Consider the following 26,673-nt stretch of genomic DNA (forward strand, 5'->3'; position numbering starts at 1 on the left):
GAGGAATCTGACAGCTAGCACACCACACGTACACTTCTCGACTCACCATCTCATTCCAAAATAATAATTTGAGAAAATAAGCAACCTGTTTCAGCATTACTGAGTTCTCACAGATGCAAATTCTCCATTACTGTAACAAACTTTTGGTTCATTTTCTTGGTATGCATTGTATGTTAGTGAAATTAAAAACTTTGAAAATTGTTTATTTCTAAATGAGCTATTGCAAAAAAAGAAAATACGAGTGTGCAATAGTATTTGAAAGCCCTTACAAATTGTTGGATGTACATCATGCTTCACCCACTGCGAATCTTGGCCACAGAAATGGAAACCATTAGCAAAACATTAAAACAAAGCTGGAAACTGCTGATTATCAGTTTGCCACTGTCTTCAGATTTAATGCAGTACTTGGCTCAAAAACTTCTTTAAAAATCCCCAATATAAGTGAAAATATTTACAAAATAGAATGTCTCTCACTTAATGCCTATTGGGCAATAGTCTTTTAAAACTCCACAGACACTTGTAAATCTGTCAAAAGAATCACTGCCCATAAACAAACTTTCATGTAAAGAGCATTTCAGTGTCAATCAGACAGGATTTGGAATTTTTTAAGCACCATTTTTAAAGTAAACGCAAAACCAGAAATAGTTTAATGTTGATAACAGTAAATTACTAACTATTTACTCACCAGAACCCACCAGTAGCGTTTACAGGAATCATCCTGACAGTAAAACCAAGTATCAACACCATGAATTCCTATAAACCTGTCACTGACACTATCCCTCATGAGTTATGCCACTGTGAAAGCTGCTAAACCCGCCCCCTCCTCTTGTCTGTTCAGAGCCTGGCAGGTTATACTGCCAAGCTTGCTATTTTATTTTCTTGTTACAATGCAGGCTTATCTTTGACAGGAGGGTTACTATTTGATAATTCTTTTTTAGAACCCTTTCCTTTTCTGTTTCAAAGGGGATTTGAAACCATACTGCAAATGAATTCAATGTAGCACGAAATAACCCCAAATTTCTGTATGAGAGGATCCATGATTCTTTACAATGCAGAAGCCTGTTACACTACTTGGGCCTATATAGCCAAATAAGAACCTAATAAACTTCAGATAAAATGCATAAAATCAAATTATTCAGCAAGTGCTATATAACTTCCTCACGATTTTGTTTGTTTGGTTTTGCTTTATTACATTTTCTTACTTGCAAACAATTTTCAAGTTAAACAAAAAGTTATAGGAGATGTATGTTTACCCATTGGATGCTGTTGCAGGATTTGGTTATATTCTCGTTATTACATGCAACTTAGATACATATTTACTGCAGGTATGCACATAAGAATGTCAGGCTTTATTACAATCCATTATATCTGTGCCATCTACAGCTCTTGTGCTTTTTTATAACCTTGCACGTAAATGTTTCTTTTCAGATAGAATTTTAAATAAATGTGGAGAAGGCAAGAGATTTATCTTGATTCCTTTGGAGTACAGTATAAGAATTTTGACAACTTCTAACTGCAAGTGGTTATGCTGCTACTGCTACTGTTTCAGAAACAGCATTTTACTTGCATTTTTGGACACACATTGATAATCAGTACATATCTCAATAATGGCAACACACAAAGGTTCAAGCATTGACACCCTAGCCAGAGCTGGGTTGACTAATACAGAAGCTTTTGAACCAAATAGCGAGGGAAATGCCATGAAGTGGAGTGTGAGGTATTCTGAGACAAAAGTATCAGAGAAAAATGTAGAAGAGGATCAAATTGTGGTGGTACTCTATTCTCAAGCTTTGTTTTATTGTCTTAAATAAAGGTCAACAATTTAATGCAAAAAAGTGTTAGCACACATAAAACTAAATACACCATTCTAACCTATCAACTGCTTGCATAGTTACTGTTCCGTGAAGTTATTTTCAGCTAATTTAGAAGAAGAAATGTGCTTCTATGCACAATTATTTTCTTAACCTGTTAATAATTCAGTTTTCTTAAACAGCCATTTCAGAGGATAGAAGCTAATAAGTTAAACTTTAAACAGTCCGATCTTTGTCTGTTTGAAATACATTTTCCTCGTGACATACAGAAACAAGTATCTGTTTAGGTGCTCAAGCTCTCATGTATAAATAAGACATTTGAAATGAAATGAAATGAAAAACATTTCAGGGATAAGTCCTAAGCTGTGGAAAGTTAAATAATTGAATTAATGGCATACAAAACATCCTGTAAAGTTCACCTGTTCTAATGGAGTTCTAATGGAAGCCAAGGGTCAGACATCTTGACAATTCTCACAAGTTTGATCGGATATTCTGGCTTTGTCTTTCAGATTTAAGATGTGTGAGGGTTTTTTTTATTTGTTTCCTTTAAGTTTGACAACATTTTGAACTTTTACAGTAAGTGATGGCATGCAGAGGAACTGTCAGGCCTATATTAATTTCAGCTTATCTAAAGGAAAAATTTTTTTGCTCCTTGTTTTGTCAAAGGGTATCAACATTTTATATAAATCATTTAAAAAGCTTTCTGTTGAGATTGCTTCCTAAGAATACATTTAATAAAATGAACAAAGATTGCTAGTAAAACTAAATATTTTTCACACCATAGCAACATATCTCAGACTCTGGTTAATGTATTCTCTCTGAAATGGTAGTTTACATTCAGCGCGCCCTTCAGCAGAGAAGCATACTGCAAGGGACTGAACAGCATATATAAATGAATATAATGACTAAACCCTCATAATTTTCCAGTCAAGTCTTTGTAAGAATCCTTAAGTGATTCCAGCACACATTATTAGTAGAAAGTTTTGGTGTAGTGTCAAGATCCAAACATACAGACCTCCGCACATCATTAAGATGTCGAAAGAGTGCAGAAATGTGCGCTAGCAGAACCCGCTGAGAAATGGGAACATTTCCCTTCTGTCTGAACAGTACAAAAAATGAATATTTTGAAATTGAAGAATCTGGTCTGGCTAATTTAGAGGAAAACAAAATTTTTTGAGAAGAAATAATATTTTTAATCAGATGAGCTAAGATTTTTACAGTGCTAGGAAAAAAAAAGACCTTTTAAACCCACGAACACATTATTACTTGGCATACTGAACAAGGGATCAGAGAGAAGAGAATTGCTGGGCAATGGCTGAAACAGTATGTTTATGAACTGAAATTGTAAAGGTCAGAGAAGTGATCTCCTGTTTCCCTCTATATTGCTAGATCTCTGATTCTCTGTGCAAGACAGATCATAAAGTTCCACCTAATTAATTCTTCTACCATGTTCATGGCTTTGGTTCAGCTAGAGCATCCTGCTTAGATTTAAAATCATGTAAATTCATAAACTACCTACAATATTAGCAGGAACACTTCTCAAAGTGCTAGTTAGCCTCACTATTACTAATTTGTATCCCACTGTCTGAATTAATGTACATTCAATCTTTGATCATTGGCAGTGAATACGTAAGCGACCACTTCAGTTCTAGCAGAAATCTGCCTTTTCTCTTACTGCATACTCCCTCAGAGAGGAAAAGCTGATGAGATCCACAAATATGAAGTCACTGTTCCTCCCAACACTAGTATTATACACTCTCCAAACTACATTATTCATTATCTGTCATACACTTTGATAGGGACAATATTCCTCCTGTTCCCAGATGTACACTACTTGCTCCCAGATGTATACTACATAGTTATGTAACTAATGCTTAACACACACACATACACACATATATTTATTTATTTATTTATATAAAAGGGCACACAGAAAAGTGCACAGAAAATCATAACTGTGGTATATTTCCAAGATTCGTTTTAGAATCTTAACACTTGCAGAATGATTTTTAACAAGAAATTTCTGAGGATTCTTTAGCCAAAGAAAAAAATATAAAAGAAAAAATTAACAGCATACCATTGTTTAACCAACAGAAAGCTTTCTCCCTCGCCTTTGTGCACACATGCAGACAGAGGGAGTAAACTCTTCTAAAACAGCATTGCTTTGCTCCTCTATTATATTTCTGAATCTTATTAAAACCATTCCATACTATTCTCTATTATCACAAACTAGAAAATCTAATGGAATTTTAAGAAATTATCCACTTAGGAAAATTTTCACTTAATGTATTCACATATGAACATTACCAATGGAACATTGTCAAAAAGTTAGTTTTATTGTAAAATAGAATCCAATGCATACACAAAATGTGTTTTTTAATGCCTGTGTTGTATCTTTGCCAAATCAAAACAAACTGAAATATATCTCATCTGCTGAGGCAAGAGACTATTCAAAAAGAGGACAGAAAACCCTGAAACAGAAGAGAATGTCATTTTGTCAACTCTTGAAAACAAAAAAAACTGTTCCTGTACAAAGCTGTCCTTTGCTCTTTTCCTTACAGCATTCTGCATTGCCTCAAAATACATCATGTAAATGTTGGACAGTGCAAAAATATAACGATACTTACCAGGTACAAAACAATGATGTGCTCCATTTATGCCAATGTCTAAAGAAGTAACACATGCACCTATTTGGCTCCTCATGTTCCACCACCCAGTTCAAATTTCTATTTGCCTGCACCTCCAAAATTCTAAGGTGAATTTTAAAATTTAAAAGTATAATTAACATGAAGAAAATTAAAGTGACTGGTTCCTGGAAGGTATCATACAACTTCTCTGCTCCTGCTGGGAAAATTTTTCTAGAGCATGTATGTGACTCAGATGTCTAAATCCCACTTTTAAATTGACTTAAAACATTTCATTTAAATTATACTAAGGCTTCAATTGGTTGAAAATATTTTAGAAAAAGGCCTTTGATACTTTTTTGAATACTATCCTCCTGTAATGAATAAACAATCACCTTTTACTGAGAAATATCCATTGATCCAACAAATTATTTAGAAAGTTAACCCTCAAACTGATTTGATAGTTAGAATTTTCATGATGTGATCTAGTAACCTTACTGTCTATAAAGCAAATCAAACAATAAACAAAACCTCTCAACATTGTAATCGTGGCCCTATTGATAATTATTGTATCATGATTATACTAAAACTCTATTCCATAAAACAGACTTTATCTAAGGCCATATTGTGTATGAACACATAACACATTCAATTAATTTCTACATCTGCACTTACATAGAAATCCAGCAAAAGATGAAAATGTTCCAATTCATTAATTGAAAACATCAATTAATCTCTAGAACAAAAATGGCTTATAGTTAACTCGTGGACATTTTGTTGCAAAAACCTTTAACTCAGTTTGAAGATTCTGATGGGAACACACACATTTAAGAATTTTAAATTAACTTCTTGTGAATAATACTGATTAAACTTTTCTACTTTTGTATATTTTCCTATTGGTAAATATATTCCCTTATAATCCTTGATAAAAACAGATGTTGTTCAGGATTTTAAAACAGGAAAATCAGAGAGTTTTAGTCTTAAATGAGCATGAACTGATTATTTTTTCTTTTTGCAGCTTCTTCCTTGTCTCTATTTATAGTGACAGTGGCTGCAGGAACCGAGAATGTGTGACCCTTTCCAATTTCCACTCATTTCTCATTTCTAAATTCTCTTCCATTCTTGTCTTAATTTTGTAACACATATCCACTTTCCAATATAATGTGATACAAAGCTCCATGAAGAGGCACTGAATGAGAGCAATGTAAATGCAACAGTTTAGTCTGGTCTAGTCAGCCATGCTAAGAGAGGTTAATTAGCTATAATGCTGGTATCGATATGGCAACACCATGCTGGTCACATCCAGTGCACTGGAGCTGTTTCTATGAAAAAGAATATATATATACGAATATATATATATACACACAAAACATATTCATATCTGCAAAAGAATATATATATTCTCATGCCACCATTTGAGAATAAAAATAAAATGAAGTGGTCGAAGAAGAGGCAGAGGAAGCCAGCTATGTTCAGCCTGGTTAAGAGAAAGCTAACTGGGCATCTAGTTTTTCACTTCAACTATCTAACAAATAGCTGTAGAGAAGATGGAGCCAGACTTTTCTCAGAAATGTACATCTAAAGAAAAAGGAGTAATAGTCACAAGTTGCAGCACAAGAAATTCTCACAAGGGATAATGAAAAATATTCAAGATAATGATTCAGCCCTCTCTGGGCACCTGCACCAGTGCTGAATCATTATCTTGAATATTTTTTCTTATGGAAAAGGAAGGTTGGAACTTCCATCATTAGATTCAAAACTGAGCTGGCTAAGGCCCTGTACAACCTGATCTAAATATGAAGTTAGTCCTCCTCAAAGGCTTTGGACCACAGGACCTCCAGAGGTACTTCCCAACCAAACAACCTGCATTTCTCTATGATTTTAAGATACTTGGAATGCTTCTGTATGAAAAACAATGGGAAAACAGCCAATGTAACATTGTCGTTTCTCAACTTTTCATGCGTAGTTTTACTTGCTTCCCTTTTAATCTTTTTACAAGGGTTATACAATTTTACAAGATGAAGCTTTTACATAAGCTGAAGTTTTGATGAAGTTCCACTGCTTAATTCCTTTCAGTCATGTATGTGTGTGTGTAAACACCTACATACATACTCATATAGACTCAGTTAAGTTAGTAAAAATTTAAAACATATATACAGTACTGAAAAAATAGTATGAAAATGGCAAATAATATCTCTACTGGCGGTCATGAAAGAAGGTGAAAGCAAAAGGTATGTGGATTTTCATTGGGATAAGAATGTTACAATCTCATAGGAAATTTAATTTATTATGAGAAATAAAGGTGTGACTCTTGAAAGAATTCAGAATGGACCTACCTTAGTTTCCATTTTTAACCATTCAATAAATATCTTTGCTCTTTCAGTTATTAAGGTCAAGAATACTAAGAAGTTGTAATGCACATTATAGCAAGTGATACAAGGAATCTAATATTGCTTTCTTTTGACTAACGGAGCAGCATTTTAAAATTTTACGAACTGTATTGCAAAGAAGAGCAATGAGTATGACAGATGGAAAAAATCTATAGTGCAACTAATTTGAATAATTAAGACTGTTCAGCTTCAGAGAGAGATGAATAAAAGGTTCATGGTAAAACTTATACAAGTCTATCATACTTTGGTAAAGTGGCTTTCTTTCTAAAAATCTTCTTATGATTACACATTTCAAACATTCTGCGCTTATTCCAGAAGAATACCAATCAAGTGGCATTGTCCAGACTAGAAGGGAAATCATGTTTGGTCACAGGGAAAGGAAAAAGTGGAAATAATTGCCCTAGACAAAAAATGAGGTATCTTACAACCTTAAAATATCAATGCAAAGCAAAAACTTTTTTCCTGTAAATCTAAAGATTAACTGGAAAGCTAATACCTGTTAAATGAATAAATGTATCTGCTTATGCTACTGTGTAATCTTTGAAAACCTTGGAAATACACCGACTATACAGACCTGGAGTGAAAACCTGAACTTACGGAAAAGGTTTCTTTTTCCTGTGGAATCAGATTTCATGCTAAAATTTTCATCTCTCTATTTAATATTGCATTCTTTTGTAATTCTTTCCCCTTAGAAGCCTATATTAAATGCATATTTTTGTTTATCATTCTTTTTAACCTAAAAATGCTCATGATTACAAAGTTTGTTCTGGAATATGCATTAAAAACCTGTTAGATTAAGGCTCTCCAAAAATTTGTTTGAATTTTTGAGCCAAACTTTAGCCTAATCCCTTTAGACTAAAGTTAGTCTGTCCCTTTAAGGTCTAATCTGAAAGACTTCAAAATAGCAAATTGTATGGAACTCAATCTGTTTATCTGAAAAGGATGAAAGGGTTTGTGCTCCATCTAGATTTGAACTTTCGGTTCCACAGTGTCTAGGTATTTCAAACCAGAGGTTTACACCATTAAGACATGCCACTCATGATAACTCAATCTTTCCTATGTTAATATCGATGATAGAAAGATAAATGAATGCCTTGATAAACCAGTAAAAAATATTTTTAAATACTAAATGACAACTATTATGAAAAGTGTCTATCAAAGTTGCCATTTCAGGCACAAGAGGTGATATTATCTTTTTTTTTAAAATCATCCTATACAAATCTCAGAAAAAAAGTAGGTCACTAACAGGAACATTAGTTCGTTCCCTAATGGCACACAAGAAACCCCCTCTTTCATTTATTACCTTTGTCTCATCCCACTTCCAAAGTAATCTGCTTAAGACTACCTTAGCCAACCAAACTGTGAAATAAATCCAATGTACTCTATAACACAGGCAGCCCCAGTTAATATTGTTCAAATTATTTACATCTGAAGGGCCGCGCCTGTCTGGATAGCTGGGCCCGACGCTTCTCTGGACTTGGTTTCTGCTACTCACATCTGTTTCAGCTTTAGACTTTCACTGGTATTCTGCCAGCAGCCACAACTTTTTAATGGCTCCAATAAACTACAGAGACTCATCAAATCTTTGTTGAACGTGTTAAAATTATAACCTCTTCAATTAAAATTTTGATTTAAAAATAAACTACAGCATTATCTGAAGAAAAAAATTTGAAAGGGAATTTTGAAAGAGATACAACATTTTTATATGAGTGATCGTTTCTTTGCTTAAATACAAGAGAAACTAATCACAGGAATGCTTTTAGAATTTTGCTGCATAATTCTGAGTGATAAAATACCAACATCTGAAAACATTTCCACAACCTTTTTTGTTTCAAATCTTTGCTGTCATTAACTTTATATGTTAATTGGTTTGGCTGGGTTTCAAATACATCTTTACAAAGAAGAATTATGAAAACAACCTCAACATAACAATTTTTCTAGATTTTCTATAAATACCTAAGAAAATTTGTTTTAGAAAATAGAAATCAGTGATTACAAGAAAGCTGCAGTTTTTATTTTAAGAGTTAGTTAAAGTGTTTAGCTTTTCCTACTTGCTGTCTGTGTCTTTGCAATGTAGAACAAATATGATGTGAATGTCACAGCCTCAATGCAGATCCTGCAAGACTAAGATGCACAACAGTAGGACTACATGCTGAAAAAGTAGAAGATCAAACACAGATCATGTTTCTGCACAAACTAGCCCAAAAGAGGGCAGGCCAAGGGGTTTACAGGGCCAAGCGATGAGAGGAGATAGAGCACTCACTTATGCCCGGGTCGAACAAACAACAACTGATACTTTTCTACCACTGTTAACCTTTGAAACTATGCTAAAGACGGCAGTGACCTAATCCAGCAATTTCTAACTGTAAGGATAAATTGTTTTGTAATGGTTTTCATTGCCTTACATTGAAAAAAATTAAAAACAATCATCTTGTTCAACTCTGATTCTAAAAGGACTCTTCCGTTTTGATGCAGAGATGTGAATGTAAATGAAGAAGTTTTTACAGACATTTATGCAGATTCTCCCCATAAACTCCATTTTCTACACAAAACTGCTTCAGTAAAAGTAGCAACTTTTCCTTAACAAAAAAGACAGGCTTAAAATATTCAGTCATCATTTGCTGGATTTATTTTAGAAAGTCATATGAAGCATAAAATAAAAATGAAACTGCTTGGAACACTTAGAGAGCAACCCTTCCTACTTTATTTCCACTCAGTACCTTGATTGATAGATGAGTTGGGTTTCTGAGCCCCTCTTTATAATAAACATTTTTAAATGTTTATTTTATGTCCTAGGGTGAAAATATTTTGAACTGGAGCTTTCCATTTCCCTTTGCTGTGCCTTGGCAAGCTGTGTTTTATTTCTACATTAATAGTATTCAACTCTTTCTTGTAGCTGTTAAATTGTTGTTATACAAGTACTGAAGAAAGTATTTATGTTATGGAACTTACAGATATCTACAGTTAAACACACAGTTCTGGAGAAGCCAGAGGAATATTCACACATAACTAAAGAAAATGTTAGAAAGATTTCTTTAGGGGCCTTTCAATTGTAAAAGGGAAAATTACTTTGCAGTAACTTTACTTTCATTTTTATTAAGTCATGAGTTTGAATTTTTTTTTCTTTCTAATTTATGTGAGTAATTTGTGCCACAGTGTAAAAACTCTAAATGAATCAACACTATAAACCTAATTAGCAATAAGAAAACCTCATAAAGGTCACATTTTAAATGGCACTTTGTTGTTAGCAGAACAAATGTGAAAGTTGCCAGTTACCTTCTAGATCTCTCTTCAGTTTCCTTAAGTCTTTTATTAGGTCTTCAAACTTAACTTGGGAGGCCTGGAAAAAATCCTGTGGTTCTGGTAAAGGAAAAATACTCTTGTCTGTTCCTGCTTCCTAAACAAACAAACAAACAAACAGGCTACTATGAAAATTGAATGTGTTTGCAGTGAAATAAATTACTTTTTTTGAAACGTCATCTATGAAACACTATTATAAAACTGCAAAATTAATATATTTTAAATCATTCTTGCTAAAATAACATATATATCATTCGAGATGAAATCCTGACCATTCTGAGTGTTGAAACTTCCTTTTGGATGTTGTAAAGCAAACTGTGCTCAATTTCAACTACAAAACAACATTGAGCTCACAACATTTCGGTTCATTTTATATCAATAAAGGTTTAAATAAGGTATTAGAAGTTTCTTAAAAACAGATAACATGAATGCCTATTTTAATGCAACAAGTGATCTTATGCCAAAAGTTTGTGGTTTCATTCTCTCCCAATTCATTAAATATACACACACTTTATAAGCATAAATTGAAAACAATATTTGTATATTGCCTAAGTATTTTGTATAGATAAAAATATACAGTTGAAGGTTTATGTGGCTAAATAAATCACATGGGTTAATGTCTGTATGGAACTCCTAAGTATATACCTCATTTTTAGCACAGTAAGAAAAAGAAAATCAGAAGTAAAATAAAACAAAACAAAAAAACCTTACAAGGTGCAAAGCAATATCACCAGTGGAAATTTAACAAGTAAAGTGTATAAATATGATATTGCTGTGTATAAGCATATACTAGTGAGTTTAAAATACTACCTGCACACAGATTTCAGTCTGTAATAAAGGAAAACTCATAGGTTGGAGAACTAATTATTTTGTGAACAGGGAAAAAATAATTTTATTATTATAAAGATATGAACATTCACGGGCGGAAAGGTACAATGGATGACATTTACACTGTGTCCCTTTCCTCCCAAGGAAGATAAACTGTTTTACAAAATTCCCTGAAGTAAAATTACAGTAGAAAGTTTGCAGAAATATTAAATATTTAAATAAATGAATTAGAAAGCATTAGCTTCAGCATTATTAAAAAAGGAGAAAACAATACATATGTCAATACCTTGAGAACTGATAAACATTACAGGGTAGACAAAGTTGCTTTTGTTACAAGGCTTTTTACAAGATGGGTACTTAGGTTAAAATAATGACACTTTATTTCCCTGTGCCAAAAAAAGAAAAAAAAAAAAGAAAAAAAGAAAAAAGAAAAAAAAAAAGAAATAAACCAAGTACAGATCTACATATCTGCTAGTTTTTTATCTCCTCTACAGCTCAGCCCCAGGAGCTGTTCCACAGGCTCCTGACATACAGACCCTCCAACGTTAGAGATCATAGAATCATAGAATCGTTTGGATTGGAAGGGGACCTTTAAAGATCATCTAGTTCAATCCCCCTGCCATGGGCAGGGAAAGGTCTTCACTTTAGTCTTCACTTACTTTAGTCTTACTCCTGGAAAAAATACTCAGGACTACTAACTCATCAATTTAACACCCTTATGTAAGAATAAAAAAAAAAAAAAAAAGGAAAAAAAGAAAAAATTGTTTGTATTCAAGCAGAACGAGATTTACAACATTATAGTAACCAGGATGTAAGAAGACAGGACGGGAGTGACTACCTGTCCAGTTTGCAACAGTCACAGGCAATTGCCTGCGGTGGTTAGTTCAACGGTTAATGTAAAATTTTCCAAAGCCTTATCATAAAACCTACAATAAATTTCAGCCTTATTGAGGTCCACAGTTATTACAAGAAAGCAAAAGAAATGAATTTTATTTTCCCATCAGAGCTACAATGTTCAGATTTTTAAAAGAGCTAATACAAACCCTTTTACAATCTCTGAAAGAAACCTACTTTTGGAGAGGCTGATACAGCAAATGAATCTTTTACCTTATCACAATGGCGTAGGTAATATATGACGACATAATCCACAAGATTAATGCCATTATCCTAGGAAAAAAAAAATATATAATTAAAAATGTGTGTAATTCACACCGTTTCAAGTGAGTGAAAATTTACTCTATTTCAAAATATATATATTATTATTTTATATTGCTGTGAGAAATAAGACTTACAATATCTTTAGCCCTAGCATTACTGATCAAAAAATCAGTATTTTAGGCTTGATCGTATCACCACAGGACCTAGAGCTTCTTTTGGCTCTAAATACCAGGCATGCTTTAGGAGAAGCTTTCCCCATATCTTTTTTTAATAATACAAAACATTACTGAATAACAATATTTACTTGAATAATAATATTAATTAATAATATTATTCTTGAATATAATATTAACTAAATATTACGGTCACCTCAGATACATTAAGGTGAACTGAATTTCTTGATTCCTCTATTCTCAATTCATCTATAATGAAGATCTGAAAGAGGCATAGATATTTTTCATATTTTTCTCCAAATATAAAACCAGACAGCATGTACCTAACAAGTATATTTCATGCCCTCTTGCCTTATAAATATGAATTTTAATACTCTCTTTGTGGAATCACCACTTCCATGGTCCTGCATATAACAACTGTACACAACATCATTTTATTTTGGTACATGTCATTGGGTCAGCATAGGCCAGATGAACTAAAGGAAAAGTGTAAAACTGCAACTTATATGTTATGTTCAAAACCATGAAAGAATCATAATATAGGGAATTATATCCAGAATGTGTTTGAAGTTTTTTTGGATGTGTCTTCATATTGTATATTGACAGGTATCAGGACAAACATTTGTATGCGAACAATGTCTGACTTCCTGTACAGAGCTGCCTCTCCTATATTAGAGCCTGCAGCACATTATATTTTATTAATATCATATACCAGCAAAATTCTTAACTAAGCAAGTCATTGCTGTCATGCAGACAAAGCCACTCTGCTTGTATAATGCTTTTAAAAGACATTGTTGGCAGGTCATGTAACAAAAAGGAACTGAGGTGACTCATGAACATTTGATTGCTCTTTTAGAGTAAAATACGCCTGTTATTCTATTTTCTATATGCTAAACTATCAAACCTATTACTTTGGTTTAAAGAGTATTTGCAGAAGACAAAACACAGAGATTTTGAAGTGATGAGCTACATTTTTTAAAAAATCTCTGTATCAAGTAACTTTCTAGGCTCATGTGACAACAAATGACTTTTATGTGACATAAGAGATATTTAACATTGACTCTTTACCTTCGCTCCTGGAATTCAGCTTACCTAGATGTAATATTACTTGCTGGCAATTCCCAAAAAGGGAATAACGGGACACAGGACACAGGAAGGATACCTTAGTGTTCAAATATACAAGACCCTGCATTCTTCTTCCTTGCAAATACAGTCTACCAATTATCTCTGAACTTTCTTGTCTGCCTGTAGCACCTGGTCCCTTTGAGTTTTTATGCATTTTGGAGACTAGTTTAAACTAATAATATATTTCTTTTGGCTACCACAAAACTGTAAACACTGTAATTTTTTAGCTTGTTTTGCTAAGGAACAAGTCTTATGCAATTATACTGTATATCTATCGCTCCTTTTTATAACTCATCATTTCAGAATGTGCTGGTTAAATTCAGCCAAATTGGAAAGTCCCAGAGATAATTAAATTCTTACAAGTTTATGGTTAAATAGAAGAGCAAGACTAAAATTAGTACTTCTATGAGAAAAGTCAGGCAAAGCTCAGCTATTTTATATTTTTCTTATTGGCAGTTGGCCAACCAATGAACACCTGAGTACTGGGAAACTTGGCCTGGTTCTAGTTTAGCTGCAGCTTGTACTGTGTCTTGTCCATGGAACAGGACTGGAAGAAAAGCGGTCATAGGGAACACCTGAACCATTGCAGTGAAGAGGAAGGTAAGAATTAGAATCATAGAATCAGAATCATTTAGGTTGGAAAAGACCTTTAAGATCAACAAGTCCAACCATAAACCTAACACTGCCAAGTCCACCACTAAACCATGTCCCTAAGCGCCACATGTACACGTCTTTTAAATACCTCCAGGGATGGTGACTCAACCACTTCCCTGGGCAGCCTGTCCCAGTGCTTGATAACCCTTTCAGTGAGAAAATTTTTCCTGGTATCCAATCTAACCCTCCCCGGCACAACTTGAGGCTGTTTCCTCTCATCCTATCGCTTGTTACTTGAGAAAAGAGACCGACACCCACCTCACTACACCCTCCTTTCAGGTAGTTATAGAGAGCAATAAGGTCTCCCCTCAGCCTCCTTTTCTCCAGACTAAACAACCCCAGTTTCCTCAGACGCTCCTCATAAGACTTGTTTTCTAGACCCTTCACCAGCTTTGTTGCTCTTCTTTGGACACACTCCAGCACCTCAATGTCTTTAGGACTCAAATCCATTGGAAAAACTTTCATTAATACAGTTGCTCTCTGTACAATTCATTAAACATGTTTTTACACTCTGTTTATGATGGTATTCACAAGTAAAATAAAAAGGTCCCTAGACATACTGCTTTCCTGACATTGCCTGTCTCACAAACGCGTTCCTATGTACTTGAAGCATAACTGGGAACAAAAGATTTAAATCTACCTTTCTTATAGTTCAAGACAGCACTTCACGTAGGAAAAGAGGAGGAACATGAAAGAACAGTTTTTTTCTCACCCTCCAAATCTATACCAGCATCAGCAGAAAATATCTCCTATTCTTTGCTGCTTCATATATCCATGTGGTATCTAGGTATGCTTCGGCAAAGAATGACTTTGAGCAGTGTTTCCATTGCCCACATTATCTAGCACCTCCTCCCCTGCCCTACTGAAATAAGGAACAAAGTAACCTCATCTCAAAAGGTGTACAGAGTTTGTCTGAGCCTGACTTTGATCCTAGCATGACTAATCAAAAATGTGCTAGTGGTTCTCAATTTTTGACAAAATAATTTACTGCCATCTATGAGCATTTTCTCGTGCATGCTGTTCAGAATTCATGCCCTACATCCATTTAAGTGCCAATTAAAAAAAAAGACTGAAAATATCTTGTTGGGTCTGACACACCTCTATTATATATTTATATCCTTTATGTATAATTCCTTAGGGTATATGCTACACTGAACCTTTACTGATATTTTGTTTTTAAACCTGATTTTTAAAACACTTTTACTCACATAGAGCTACCTTAAGTTAAAAGCAAGAAAAAAGAATGGGGACATTTACTGGAGATAACTTCAGCAGTCTGTGCTCTCTCACTTCTCTCTAACCTACTGTAACTAAGTCCCTACTAGTAAAAGAGACACTCAGAAGTTCTCACATAAGATAATTATCCTAGTAGTACTGAATAGGAGAAATTGGAGATTATGGAAATATGAGCATGTGCAGGAGAAGGAGGTGCAAAGTTGGGAGAAAAAAGCAAGAAAATGGTACAAAGTGCCTTGCTCTTTCAAGCAAGAATGGTAAGAAATAAGAAAAGATTACCTTTTGACAGATGATGGAACAAAAAAAGATCTCTTGAGATAAATTATCTTTAATTAAAAATGAGTACTTACTCTGCTTTTGACATCCTTTAATTTGGGGAGTATTTCCAAACCAAATCCATCAGCTTGACCTCGGGTCCTATTCCCACCATTCATATAATTTCCAAAAGCCAGAATCAAACCTAAAATTTCCTTTACACTTGTCATGTTCAGCAAAGCCTGGAAAAAGGATACTAGTCTGTAACTTCTATTGGCACAAAAATTCTAATCACTAATATAAAAAACCTTTTTTTATTTTATTTTTGCTAGAGGTTTTGTTTCTTGTGTATTTTTACCCCTGTAGGGAAAGGAAGGTAAAACTGGTACAAGAATCAAACATTTAAGGGAAGCGTTTATTAGCCTGTATCTGCCTAAGATACTTTGTTTAACCTAATCCATATCAAGCAAATTATATGGCATCATATGCTATGTAGGTGACAAAAGGATTAATGGAAGAAGATTACTAAACATTCTTAGTAGCCCTTAAAAATCTTACAGACGTGGTTTATCACGAGTTTGCATAATGCACAGTCAAATGGAGATGTGCTATTTTTGCTGCCACTAGGTTAGACTCGGACTGTCACATTCAGTCTGCTTCTCATTGGTTCTGGTGCTCTGGAAATCCACATTTCTTGATCCATACTTAATGCAGATATACCAGGGCTAAGGACTAAATTACTATGCCTCAAAACAGAAAAGAAATCTAAAAACACAATGGAGAACCAATAAATCATTTTAATTTACATATAAAGGCATCTGTCTTGTCAATCGAGAATCTGAGGCCATGGGCCTAATTCTTAACTATGTAGCCTTATACTACACATATTGGATAAATCAATTGTAGCGTGAGCTCCTCATAAGTAAACTGAGGGCAATACCTATACCTACCAATACTTTCCCTATCTCATACAAAACCGATCTGTTATTTATGTCTCCTTTGGAAAGGAAACACTAAGTAACTATTTTTATTATTAGAATATGCAAAGAAATCCAAAGGGGTAGAGCATGGGTACTTTGTGGCAGCATGCTAATCAAAAGCTAATCTTCAAATTGGAAAAAAAAAAAAAATTAAATACTGTCCTGGCCAGGATGTTATATCTTTAGGTCACTATTTCTATCTCATTCTACTTTTAATGTTTTATTTGTTATAATTTCAAAATCTTGTCCTTAGTCATTCATAGTATAGAGATCTTAGGTAAAGCTTTGTCAGGTACTAAAAAATCTGCTGTATCAGGGTTAACAGAAATGTATAGATACCAGGGGAAAGTAATAAGCTAATGGATGTGATAGGCATCTACTGCTGATGGCATCAACAGTGATATGCAAAAAAAGTAAGTTTGCAAGGCCTTGTACTAAGCTAGTCTGATACTTAATTTCTATTTTATGGAGATTATCTATTACTCTAATTAATATTCAACGTAATAAAAATCTGCCATTCAAATAAAAATAAATTTTCCTATGTAGAGCACAGGGCAGCACACACACAACTCACCTTCCCTCTTTCCTCCTCCTTTTGTTCTTATAAGCAGCTAAAAAATTTAATATATTTTTATTTTCCTGAAAAGCCAATAACCAGGCTTAAGGTTCATCACTTATGGTAAGAAAAGAAGCATGAATACTCTAAAACATATTTCTGTTTTTATTTAGCTTTCATTAGGACTTACCTTGGAAACACGAGTTATGATATCAACTTTCCGGTGCACTGATGTTATCCCTTCAGAGAAAACTGACTGGAAGATAATACACTGAGCTCGTTCTGTGAAGTTGGGGATCTGAGATAACTCATATAAAAATCTGTGGAAAAAAAAGAGTATTAGTGAATCTTTATATTTCTTATCTGTGGAGTACATAATGGATCAAAGTATCATGAAATATACATGCAATCTTTCCTACTTTGAATCAAATCTGTCAGAATTTATAATTGTTATATTCTTTATGCTCAATGTGTTAAGAAATCCTATTAATATCAAGAAAAAGGCAAGACATTAATCATTATCACATTAATCCATTAACCCACTCTCACAGCTGCATAGTAATAAATAGAAGAATCATAAACCTAGATCATAGGTGAAAAAAAAAGAAAAAGAAAAGGAAAATGCTAGAGAAACACTATCTATTTACTGTTTTCACTCATGTGTTTTTGCTTCCCTTAAAAATGTGCCCAGCAATACGGAACTTAATATATTCCTACAAGGTTATTTCATAATATAAAACGTCTGCCAAGACATTTCTTCTGATGCTCAGCCTCAATTTTCTTTTACTAATTTGCACCACACTTCCAATTATATAGCAGCATGTTTTATGGTAATGCACCTAGCGTGTATTTAGCTCTAAAATACTTGCAGATTATATCTTTCTTCAGTCACTGTTCAGCAAAGTTACTAACTCTTTATCTGCTCTTTATCTGTCCTCATATACACACTTTCCTCATGAGTCTATTCCAGCTTAATTCCTTTAACTCTTTGGTAAATAAAAATAAATAGAAGCATGTTCAACAACTCCAGTTCGGATATCACAAAATGAAAGCATCCCAAAGGCATGAGTAATTCCTCCCTTTTCTCTTCTTCAATTTAAAATGTAAGAGCTTGGCTAAATAATACAAGACGCTTTAGCATTTCTTATAATAACAGGGTCTGCTTTGTGTGTTTTGAGTCCAGATTTCAGTGATACACATGCTTTCTTGAAATCCAGAAACAAGCTGTCTTTTGCTCCAATATCACTTTAGAAACATTCTTCTAATCTCCTGTCTGCAGATATCCTTAGGTCCCCCTAAACGCAATGCCGTAAAGATTTTTCTACCTCACTGAATTATGGGAAATTCTGTGAACCATTATTAGCTTGAATTCTTATTAAATTTATTTTAATTATTTAAGCCAATACATCTGATTTCTCCAAATTATTTCTTTTTCACAGTAAATAGTATCAGTATCTTCAAATCTGCTTTATAAATTTCTCATGCATACAATGCTTTGCTGAATACATAGTGACTGACTAAAAAATCAGCAAAATCCACCTGTGGCTGGTGTGAAACACTATCTTTTAATTGGAATATCATTTTTTTCCTTCTTTTTCTTTCTTGCCTGATGAAAAAATCTATTGTGAAAAAAGGATTGGGGAGGCCTGGCTTGGCTCTTACACTTAAGCAGTGGGAAAAAAAGAAATGCCAAGCTGGTATTAATAAAAATGCTTCCTATTGGGAATGAATGGCATTGCCAGGAAAAAAAGAGGATACTTTGCACTTTGTGTGAGAGAAACAAAAGAAAGAAAAACCCAAACTGCTTCACTAAAGGTTTAACATACATACATTTTAAAAGTTTAAATTTAAAGTGTCAAATGACAGATATTCTTGCCTTCCCTTAAAAAGGGAACCATCTCCTACACTGCTGGTCATTGCAACACAACATAATTGTGCCGAGAGTTAAAAGGGCATCAGCATAAAAAGAAAATGTCTCTATATTTTGGAATTCAAAATATTCAATGTAAATATCCAGGCAATACACTTATAATTGAAATCTGTCACAAAAAGAAATCTTAGTGACTACAAATGTAGTTACTAAACACAAACTCATGGCATGAATCTGTGGTTATCAAAGACAAACCACCAATTCAGGTGGAAAAAACTTTTGGAGAGAAAAAGAATACTCTTAGTTAAATCATTTTTGCAATTTTAGTCTGAGAAAAGTCTGATTTTGACTTAAAGTAACGATGACATGACTGTGACATAGCTTCTTGATGGGTTTTTCATTGCTATACTTCTTATGGCCTAAAGTAAACATAGAGAATTTGCTGTTCATCTCTGTGAGGTCCATTCCTCTCCTGCAGAAACTGTAAATAAAAAATGCATTTACGTGAGAACTCTTTTATCCTATCAGAATCTTGTAGTAAAGGACTTCAGAATACTTTCAAGCCAGGCATGTTATTAGTGTAACAGAACATTCTTCCGGAAGATAGATAAAGAAGGCTGATTCTATGGAGGTAAACTATTTATGAGTTCACATTTATCCGCATCTGAAGAATATAAAATTTAGAAATAATTTTTGGGGAAAAAGGTCTATCTAACCCTGCAAGCTTCTTAGTAAGCCAGCAGGATTTAAACTGAAGTCAAAGGAAAGTGGTCTTCAAAGAGAAGCAAATGGCATTACTTGGACAGCAATTATCAATAGCTCACTACTTCCTGAATTCAAACTACATACAAAATAGGAAAGCTCAGTCCCATATTTTGCTACTGTTTCCTTCATTAGTATTTCTTTCACAGTAGAGAGGACTTCACAGAGATTATATTACAACTAAAAGAGTCTTCTTGGAAACTAGCTAAAGCATCTGTATCCTGCTAGCAAAGCCCCAAATTGTGGCCAACTGTGCATATAAATCTTTATCATATTAATGAATATTAGCATTTTAACAAGTATTATCATGAAGCATAATTTAGGGGAGTATTGTCATGTTGCTGTGATACTTACAGTTTGTGCCAACAATAGCAAATTTAACATGCCAGCAAAACAAATCAAAATCACATGTGCAGGAGAGCAACTGTGATACCACTAAAGCTTTCTATTTGTCTGGTAATCCAAGCATTTAAAAATGGCAAAGGTTTCCTTTAGACTTCAGTGAATTCATGTCAATGGTTTCTTTATATGAATGCCTATGGCTAGTATTTGCAACCATTCCATAAATGTTTAGTTTGCACTTTTGTTCTGATCCTCATTAAAGAAAATACATGAGTTTTATGCCCTGTAGCAAATATTTTTAATCACACATACAAATTTAGCACTTTTCTGTCTTTAACCTCTTGTGGAGTTAATATGCATAGTACAGTTCCAACAAATCTCCAGTTCTGCATTTAGGTTGACTTAGAGGCTGACTTAGACAACAAAACCAGCAGCACCTGATCTACTGAGTTTTCAGAAAGGATTATTTTGAAGGTCCAATAAAATTTACATAAGTGCATCATCAGCAAATTATTTCTCCCTTGAGGCAGCATTTTTAAAAGCTAGCTTTCTTAACCTATGTAGTTTAATAATACGGTAAAAATGGGATAATTGAGACTTGCAGAGAGAACACAAAGAGTAATAATTGATAAAAAGTAGCTTTTGTCTTTGACACTACTATTTCACTCTGAATGATCAGGCGTAACTGCTTTATTTACAGTTCTTTACTTTTAATTATGGAACAATGATAGCATAAATCTAACTTTGTATTTAATTAAGATCAACCTCTCTCCACTATAATTTACAAAAACAGACAACTTTTTATAACTCTAGAGCTCTACAAGATTCGTATTCTCCAGAACACAAAATGTATTAATATTTATTTCACTCAGACATACAGCAAAGAGATTGCCAAAGATTCAAGCTCTGGAAAACATCAACTAGTCACACAATGTATTCTTATGCCCCAAGCCAATGCAATGAAAGCCATGGATATGGGATGCAAGCACAAGCTAGTATATACACTTTATAGATATTTGTCTTCTTAAGTCTTACTCAGGAATGATAGCCACTCTTAATCAAGAGTAAGCATGATAGCCTCATCTCCCAACATTAACCTATTCCCTAGTGGATAGTCACAAATGAGTATTTAGCTGCCTTGAGTTAGGAGAAAGAGGAAAAAAACTCTGCTTTTCACCACTGACATTTTAATGGGAAAAAAAAGGTATGAAAATGTAATACTTCTGACATCAACCAATCATATGCTATCTTTGCTGTTTCAGTTCTTCCTCCCCCTACCCTTTCTTATGCCAAAGACAGCAGAAAAGACAAAAACAGACAAGAGGGAAAAGGAAGCAAGATGGCAGAGAGGCCTCAGGGCAGGAAATTGCACTGTGATTAGAAGAGGATGGAAGTACAAAGTAGCAAAGTAGCAGAAGACAAACACCACTGGTAGGCCAAAATCTGAAATCAAATGTATACACTAAAATAAAACTCAGGATTACCATTCTGCTCATGGATTCTTGTGATTTTCACATTGGTCTAAGGTTTATTACAACAGAAGGAGAAACACTTAAGAAGTTTTTCATCCTAACAGTTGTCACTGCCCACAACAGTCGCAGGAGATGAACTATGGAATCAGCCTTGTAGGTCTTCAATCAGCATGACCAGAGTGTCTTTGTCACAGGACTCACCAAAACCCTCTGTTTGTGTAGCTCTTTCAAATAATCAACAACCAAAATCAGTCTGGCCCTGCCTTATGATACATTAATTTAGCCCTAAAAGCTCTAAGGGAAGGACAAGTCTTTTACAAATGTGAGAATGGGAACAGAAATTTTTATTGATTCAAGGCTACATATTTTATCAGTTCTGGTGATCCAAGTTGACGTAGTAAAATCTCTCATGACTGAAAAAAGTTATGTGATAAAGGCAAAGTTTACATCATGCTTTGAAAAACACAAAAAAGTTAAAAATTAACTATCAAAAATTAAGTATCAAGTTTCCTTTTAACATATCAGCAAAGGACTATACTATGTAATGTTAAAATATTACCAAAAAAAAAAAAAATCTTACTGTTCTGGTTTATCCAGAAGCTTCAGTTCCTCCTCTTTTGAAGTCTGATAATATTGCTTGATTTTCTCCAGTTCATCCTTTTGTGCTCTCTGAGTGAATTAATATAAAGTAATTAATAACTAATTAATAACAAATTAATAAATTACTAATTTACCTGTTTGTCTGCAAGTAACAATTATATTTTTTATTGGGAAATATTTAGGCTATGCAAAAGACCGAGGCATAAAGTTCCATGATAAATTCCTTCAGTGCCTTGCAGTGCCATTTAGTACCAATGGCCACAAAGCAGAGCATCCTTGTAGACCAAAGCACTGCAAATATTGCTATAGGATGCTTCACACAGTTTGAGTCGGAGACGTAACTCTGATATCTCTACAGCCAAGTGTAAATGTATTCTTTCATGCAACTTCAGAGTCACACAGTTCATGAATGCTATATACTTAGTCTGTAGAGCAACTTGGGTAAGGACAGCAATGCACTAGTCCAAGTTAACTGTTTTAGCCACTTACACCTTGAATGAGAAAAATTCAGCATGTTAGCACAAAACAGGCCTTAAGTAAGGACAGTATTTTTCAGGCAGTTCAGGAGAGAACACTGGTAGATGTTATGCCTTTTGTTACATTTTAACCATATTCCAGAGGCACTCCACTGTTTTAAATTTCTGACATTCAAGAACTAAGCCAGTAAGAGAAATAAACATGTCAATGGGTATTTTTTTGTGTTACCTATTTTATTACTGTTAAATTCCCTAAAGAATATTTTTCTATATAATGTCTCTAGTCTAAAATGACAACATAAAATAAAACTTTACTTATTCTGTGTCTGAAACACTATGGTGATTAACCACAGCTTTACTTACATTTTCATATAGTGCTTCCAGTGTTTCCAGATCTACTACGGAGTCATCGACACACAGTATAGCTGTATAAAATACAATCACAAATTAGATGCTAGAAAATATATTTAAGAGTTCAATTCTGTTTCCTGAGTAAGAGATCTGACCTAGCTAAAGGAAATATTTGTATCCAGTTAATATTTTATTATTTTCAGCATTTTATTTTTGTTCTGACTTCAAGTCATAACACTTACGCAAGAACTTATTATAAACCCTGTCTCAGGAGAATGGAGTTCTACTTTTCCTCTCCAGTATACTCAAGAGTCAAAGACATGACCTGCCAGGTACTCAGCTGATTGCATAGCTGGCCAGGCAGGAGAACATGAGAACAATTGATACCAAGACAATGAACAGCAAAGCTTTCATGGTAGCTTAGAAGGCTGGATAGGAAGGAATTGAGAGTTAGGGTATTTAGGTCCCCCTACGTGCATGGGAGATCAGGGAGATATGAAAACAGGGAGATCTGCTTGTCTTGGGGCTAGCAATCTTGGGAAGTAGACAGGTAGACAAACTTGCAAGATTTGCAGCTTGCAAATTTGCAAGCACAAAAAGGTTGTGCTACAGATTTTTAAGGTATCATCTTCATAGAGCAGCTCATGTTTGAGTTAGCTTTATCCACTAGAAAACACATGACAATTTCCAGATAAATACTTTTAAACATCACACAGAGACACCTAAAGTATACTCCTCAATGATTAATTATGTCTCATTACCAAAAACGAAAAAGTCTCAAAATGTTTCCTATTATCTTAGTTCCAAATGTTACTACGTTTGGAGTATATGGCATTAGGTGTTTGCAACATCTGCAAATCCCATTGTAATTTAGGCAATGTATTGGGCCTCTTCTGAAAACTAAATAGGATTGGTTCAGAGTGCTCTCTAATGTTAGATTCCAGTAAGCTAAGAGACGTACAATGGAATAGAAATAACATTGGATGTTTAATTTTTCTGAAACCAGCATTTCATCAAGGGGACTGGGCACAGTTTCTGAACTTCTGAATTATGTTTAAGTGTTACTGGGAACATTAATCCCAAAAGAATCAAGCTTAAGGCCTCTATCAATTTTCCACATAACCAGTGACTCATCATTAGGTAGTACCTGACAACTTTTAATTTCAACTGTATTATATTTCTTCAAAGGAAACTTGACTGCTTGTGAATTTAGAAGATTTTAAAAGCTCTTGCTGCATTTGCAATCCATGTTTGAAAGGGGCAAGGCACACATCTTTAAATAATTATTTAAAAGTAATAAGCTTTCGCCTGCTCTTCCACCTACCCCATGATTTTACATTGTGAAATTAACCAGCAGGCTAGTAAATTTTCTCTGTGGCAGGCTAATTAATTTTATTAAAAGGTCCAATGACATTTAGAATGCTTTAAAATTTTGCCTGTCAATTATGATTCCATCTGTTGACATTACAACTTGGTTAGAAGTAAAGAATTATATGGAAGAAGACAGTATCAGTGAAAGAAAGCAATGTCTCCAACTATTTTTGTCCTATTGGAAAAATTCAAAAACAGCTCAAGTGTGTAACCAAATATAAAGCCTGAACAACCCAGCTTGACAAAAATCTTTGTTTAAAGAAAAATCATTAGTGATTGAATCTATGAGATCATCTGTTGGCCCTTACAAGACGGTTTCATGAGTTGCATTATCTTCTGTATTATCCAATGAAATTTCAAAAGAACCCAAGAGATTGGAAAATCTATTGCAAAATTGGTTTCACCGTCCAATATATTTGATTGTTGAGATTTTAAAATATGCATATTGAGTTCAAAAACTTCCCCTTGTGGTTTCACTTCCATCCTATTTTGCAATATTCCGAAATCTGCTTACAAGGAGAAATTTGTTTGTCCAGAGTTATCTAGAAAAGCAACTTATTGGAGGTAATTTGAACTCGTACTAGAAATGCAAAATATGTAACTAGCAGTAGACTTTTTTAGGTACAGAACTATTACAATGAGAGGAAGTAGTTTGGAAAAAAGAACACTTTAATAAGAATATCAAGATTTGTACATCTAACTTGAATTTTCAGTCAGAGATTTGTCACAAAAAAGGCCCCAAAACCACAAAGTGGTTTTTCATGCTATATTTTCTTATCCATGTTTCTGTACTGAACACCAATAACAAATCAGCGTTGTTTTGAAGTGACATGATAAAGCAAAAAATATTTGAGATCAAACTAGTAAAATACAATATGATAAATGAACACATTTTTAACAGAATTAATAATAATCAGTGTTAAGAGACAGTAATATGAATTATTTTCTCTTTTGGACAAGTATGTGATTGTACAAACGTACCAGGAAAGTATTTTCTGATTTACTTGCTATACAACCTGTCCTGCTATTATTAGCAATGTCCATGCAGACAGGCTGCAGTTAAAAATAGCCATATAACTCAATTCAATGATAGTTGGACATCTTAGGATGTTAAAGTATGTAGAGACACACTCCCAAGAAAGTCAGAACTACTGCAAAAATCCACACAGATTCCTTTATTTCATTTTTATGTATTTTAATATCTTTACTTTTTTCCTTATATCTTTTTTCATTCAGACTGATCGAACTTAATGCTATACACATTTGGAGCAGAGGACAAAAACGAAAACATGTAAAATTATGAAGATTGGTCCATTTTTTAAAAAAGAAACATTGATTTTGAAAAGCTGGAAGAAATCCCCAAATTCACAGGTGTCTTAGTATTCTTCATATTCTTAAAATACAGCATGTGCAATACATTCACAGTATGTTGTGTAAATTAACTTGAATTGGGGCAGCTGAAAAACCCCCATTACATTAGATCAAAGAAACTAATTATTTTACTTTTTACTTAGATTTACAAGGAACAAAAGCTGCTTAATTTTTCTGTGAAAAACAAAACTCAGTTTTAATTATATGTATATTAACATTATTAAAATGAATAAAAATCTCGATAGGTTTTTCAAAATGCTTTTCCTGATACAGTGAATTTAACCGAGTTACTTTACTGCATTAAATCTCATTATATCAAGACTCACATAAGTGTAAGTAATATAGGTGAAGTATCATAAATCTACGAAAGAGGCTCCAAAACAATTAATAGCTATTACAATATCAATCATCATTGGTGGTTTTTACTTTTATCTTGCTTTCTAGTTAGCTGTCTTCCTTACACTGTCAGTTCAGTTAGAATATTTCACCTACACCTCACAATATGTCGAAAGGAAGTAGACTCATGCTGTGAAAAGCTGGTAATTTTATTGGGTTCCTCTACCTTTAAAAAATCTGTTACTTGGCCAAGTCTGGTTTCTGAGATCCTTTTTTGCAGGGAAATTGAGGCAAACATTTTTATGTGGTCTATGGTGTCTGCTCACAACAAGAAGAATTTATATACACAAGGATCATTAGTGCAGGGTTGCACCCATTAGGATATAATAACCGTCAGCTAGGACAAAAAACAGATCAGCATCATGCATTCAAACTAACAGGCACACATAAAAATACTTGCCAACTACATTTCACATACTAAGAGTATTACTTCGAACATAAACTTGTACCAAGGTTTTTAACAGACTCACTTTTAAAAAATGAATCTAACTGTAAAAAACCCTGCTGCACAGATTTTTCACATACTCTGTTTTATCACTTCAGAAATGTAAACGAAAGAAAAGCTGAGAATT

The 26,673-nt window shown here is 33.8% G+C and overlaps 1 protein-coding gene across 3 annotated transcripts in view; it reads right to left on the reverse strand.

Annotated features, from left to right (window-relative positions):
• The window catches only part of FMN1 (formin 1), a 188,145-nt gene that overhangs the window by 45,687 nt on the left and 115,785 nt on the right, over nucleotides 1–26,673 (reverse strand). For all 3 annotated transcript variants that reach the window (XM_075151791.1, XM_075151793.1, XM_075151792.1), the window contains 6 exons: nucleotides 22,976–23,037; nucleotides 22,117–22,205; nucleotides 17,281–17,410; nucleotides 15,650–15,796; nucleotides 12,061–12,120; nucleotides 10,102–10,222 (listed from right to left, as the gene is read on the reverse strand). In XM_075151791.1, the coding sequence (XP_075007892.1) occupies nucleotides 10,102–10,222; nucleotides 12,061–12,120; nucleotides 15,650–15,796; nucleotides 17,281–17,410; nucleotides 22,117–22,205; nucleotides 22,976–23,037 (609 nt within the window). The remainder of the gene's footprint in view (nucleotides 1–10,101; nucleotides 10,223–12,060; nucleotides 12,121–15,649; nucleotides 15,797–17,280; nucleotides 17,411–22,116; nucleotides 22,206–22,975; nucleotides 23,038–26,673) is intronic.

The sequence above is a fragment of the Calonectris borealis genome, chromosome 5 (genome assembly GCF_964195595.1).
Source record: "Calonectris borealis chromosome 5, bCalBor7.hap1.2, whole genome shotgun sequence".
Lineage (NCBI taxonomy): Eukaryota > Metazoa > Chordata > Aves > Procellariiformes > Procellariidae > Calonectris > Calonectris borealis.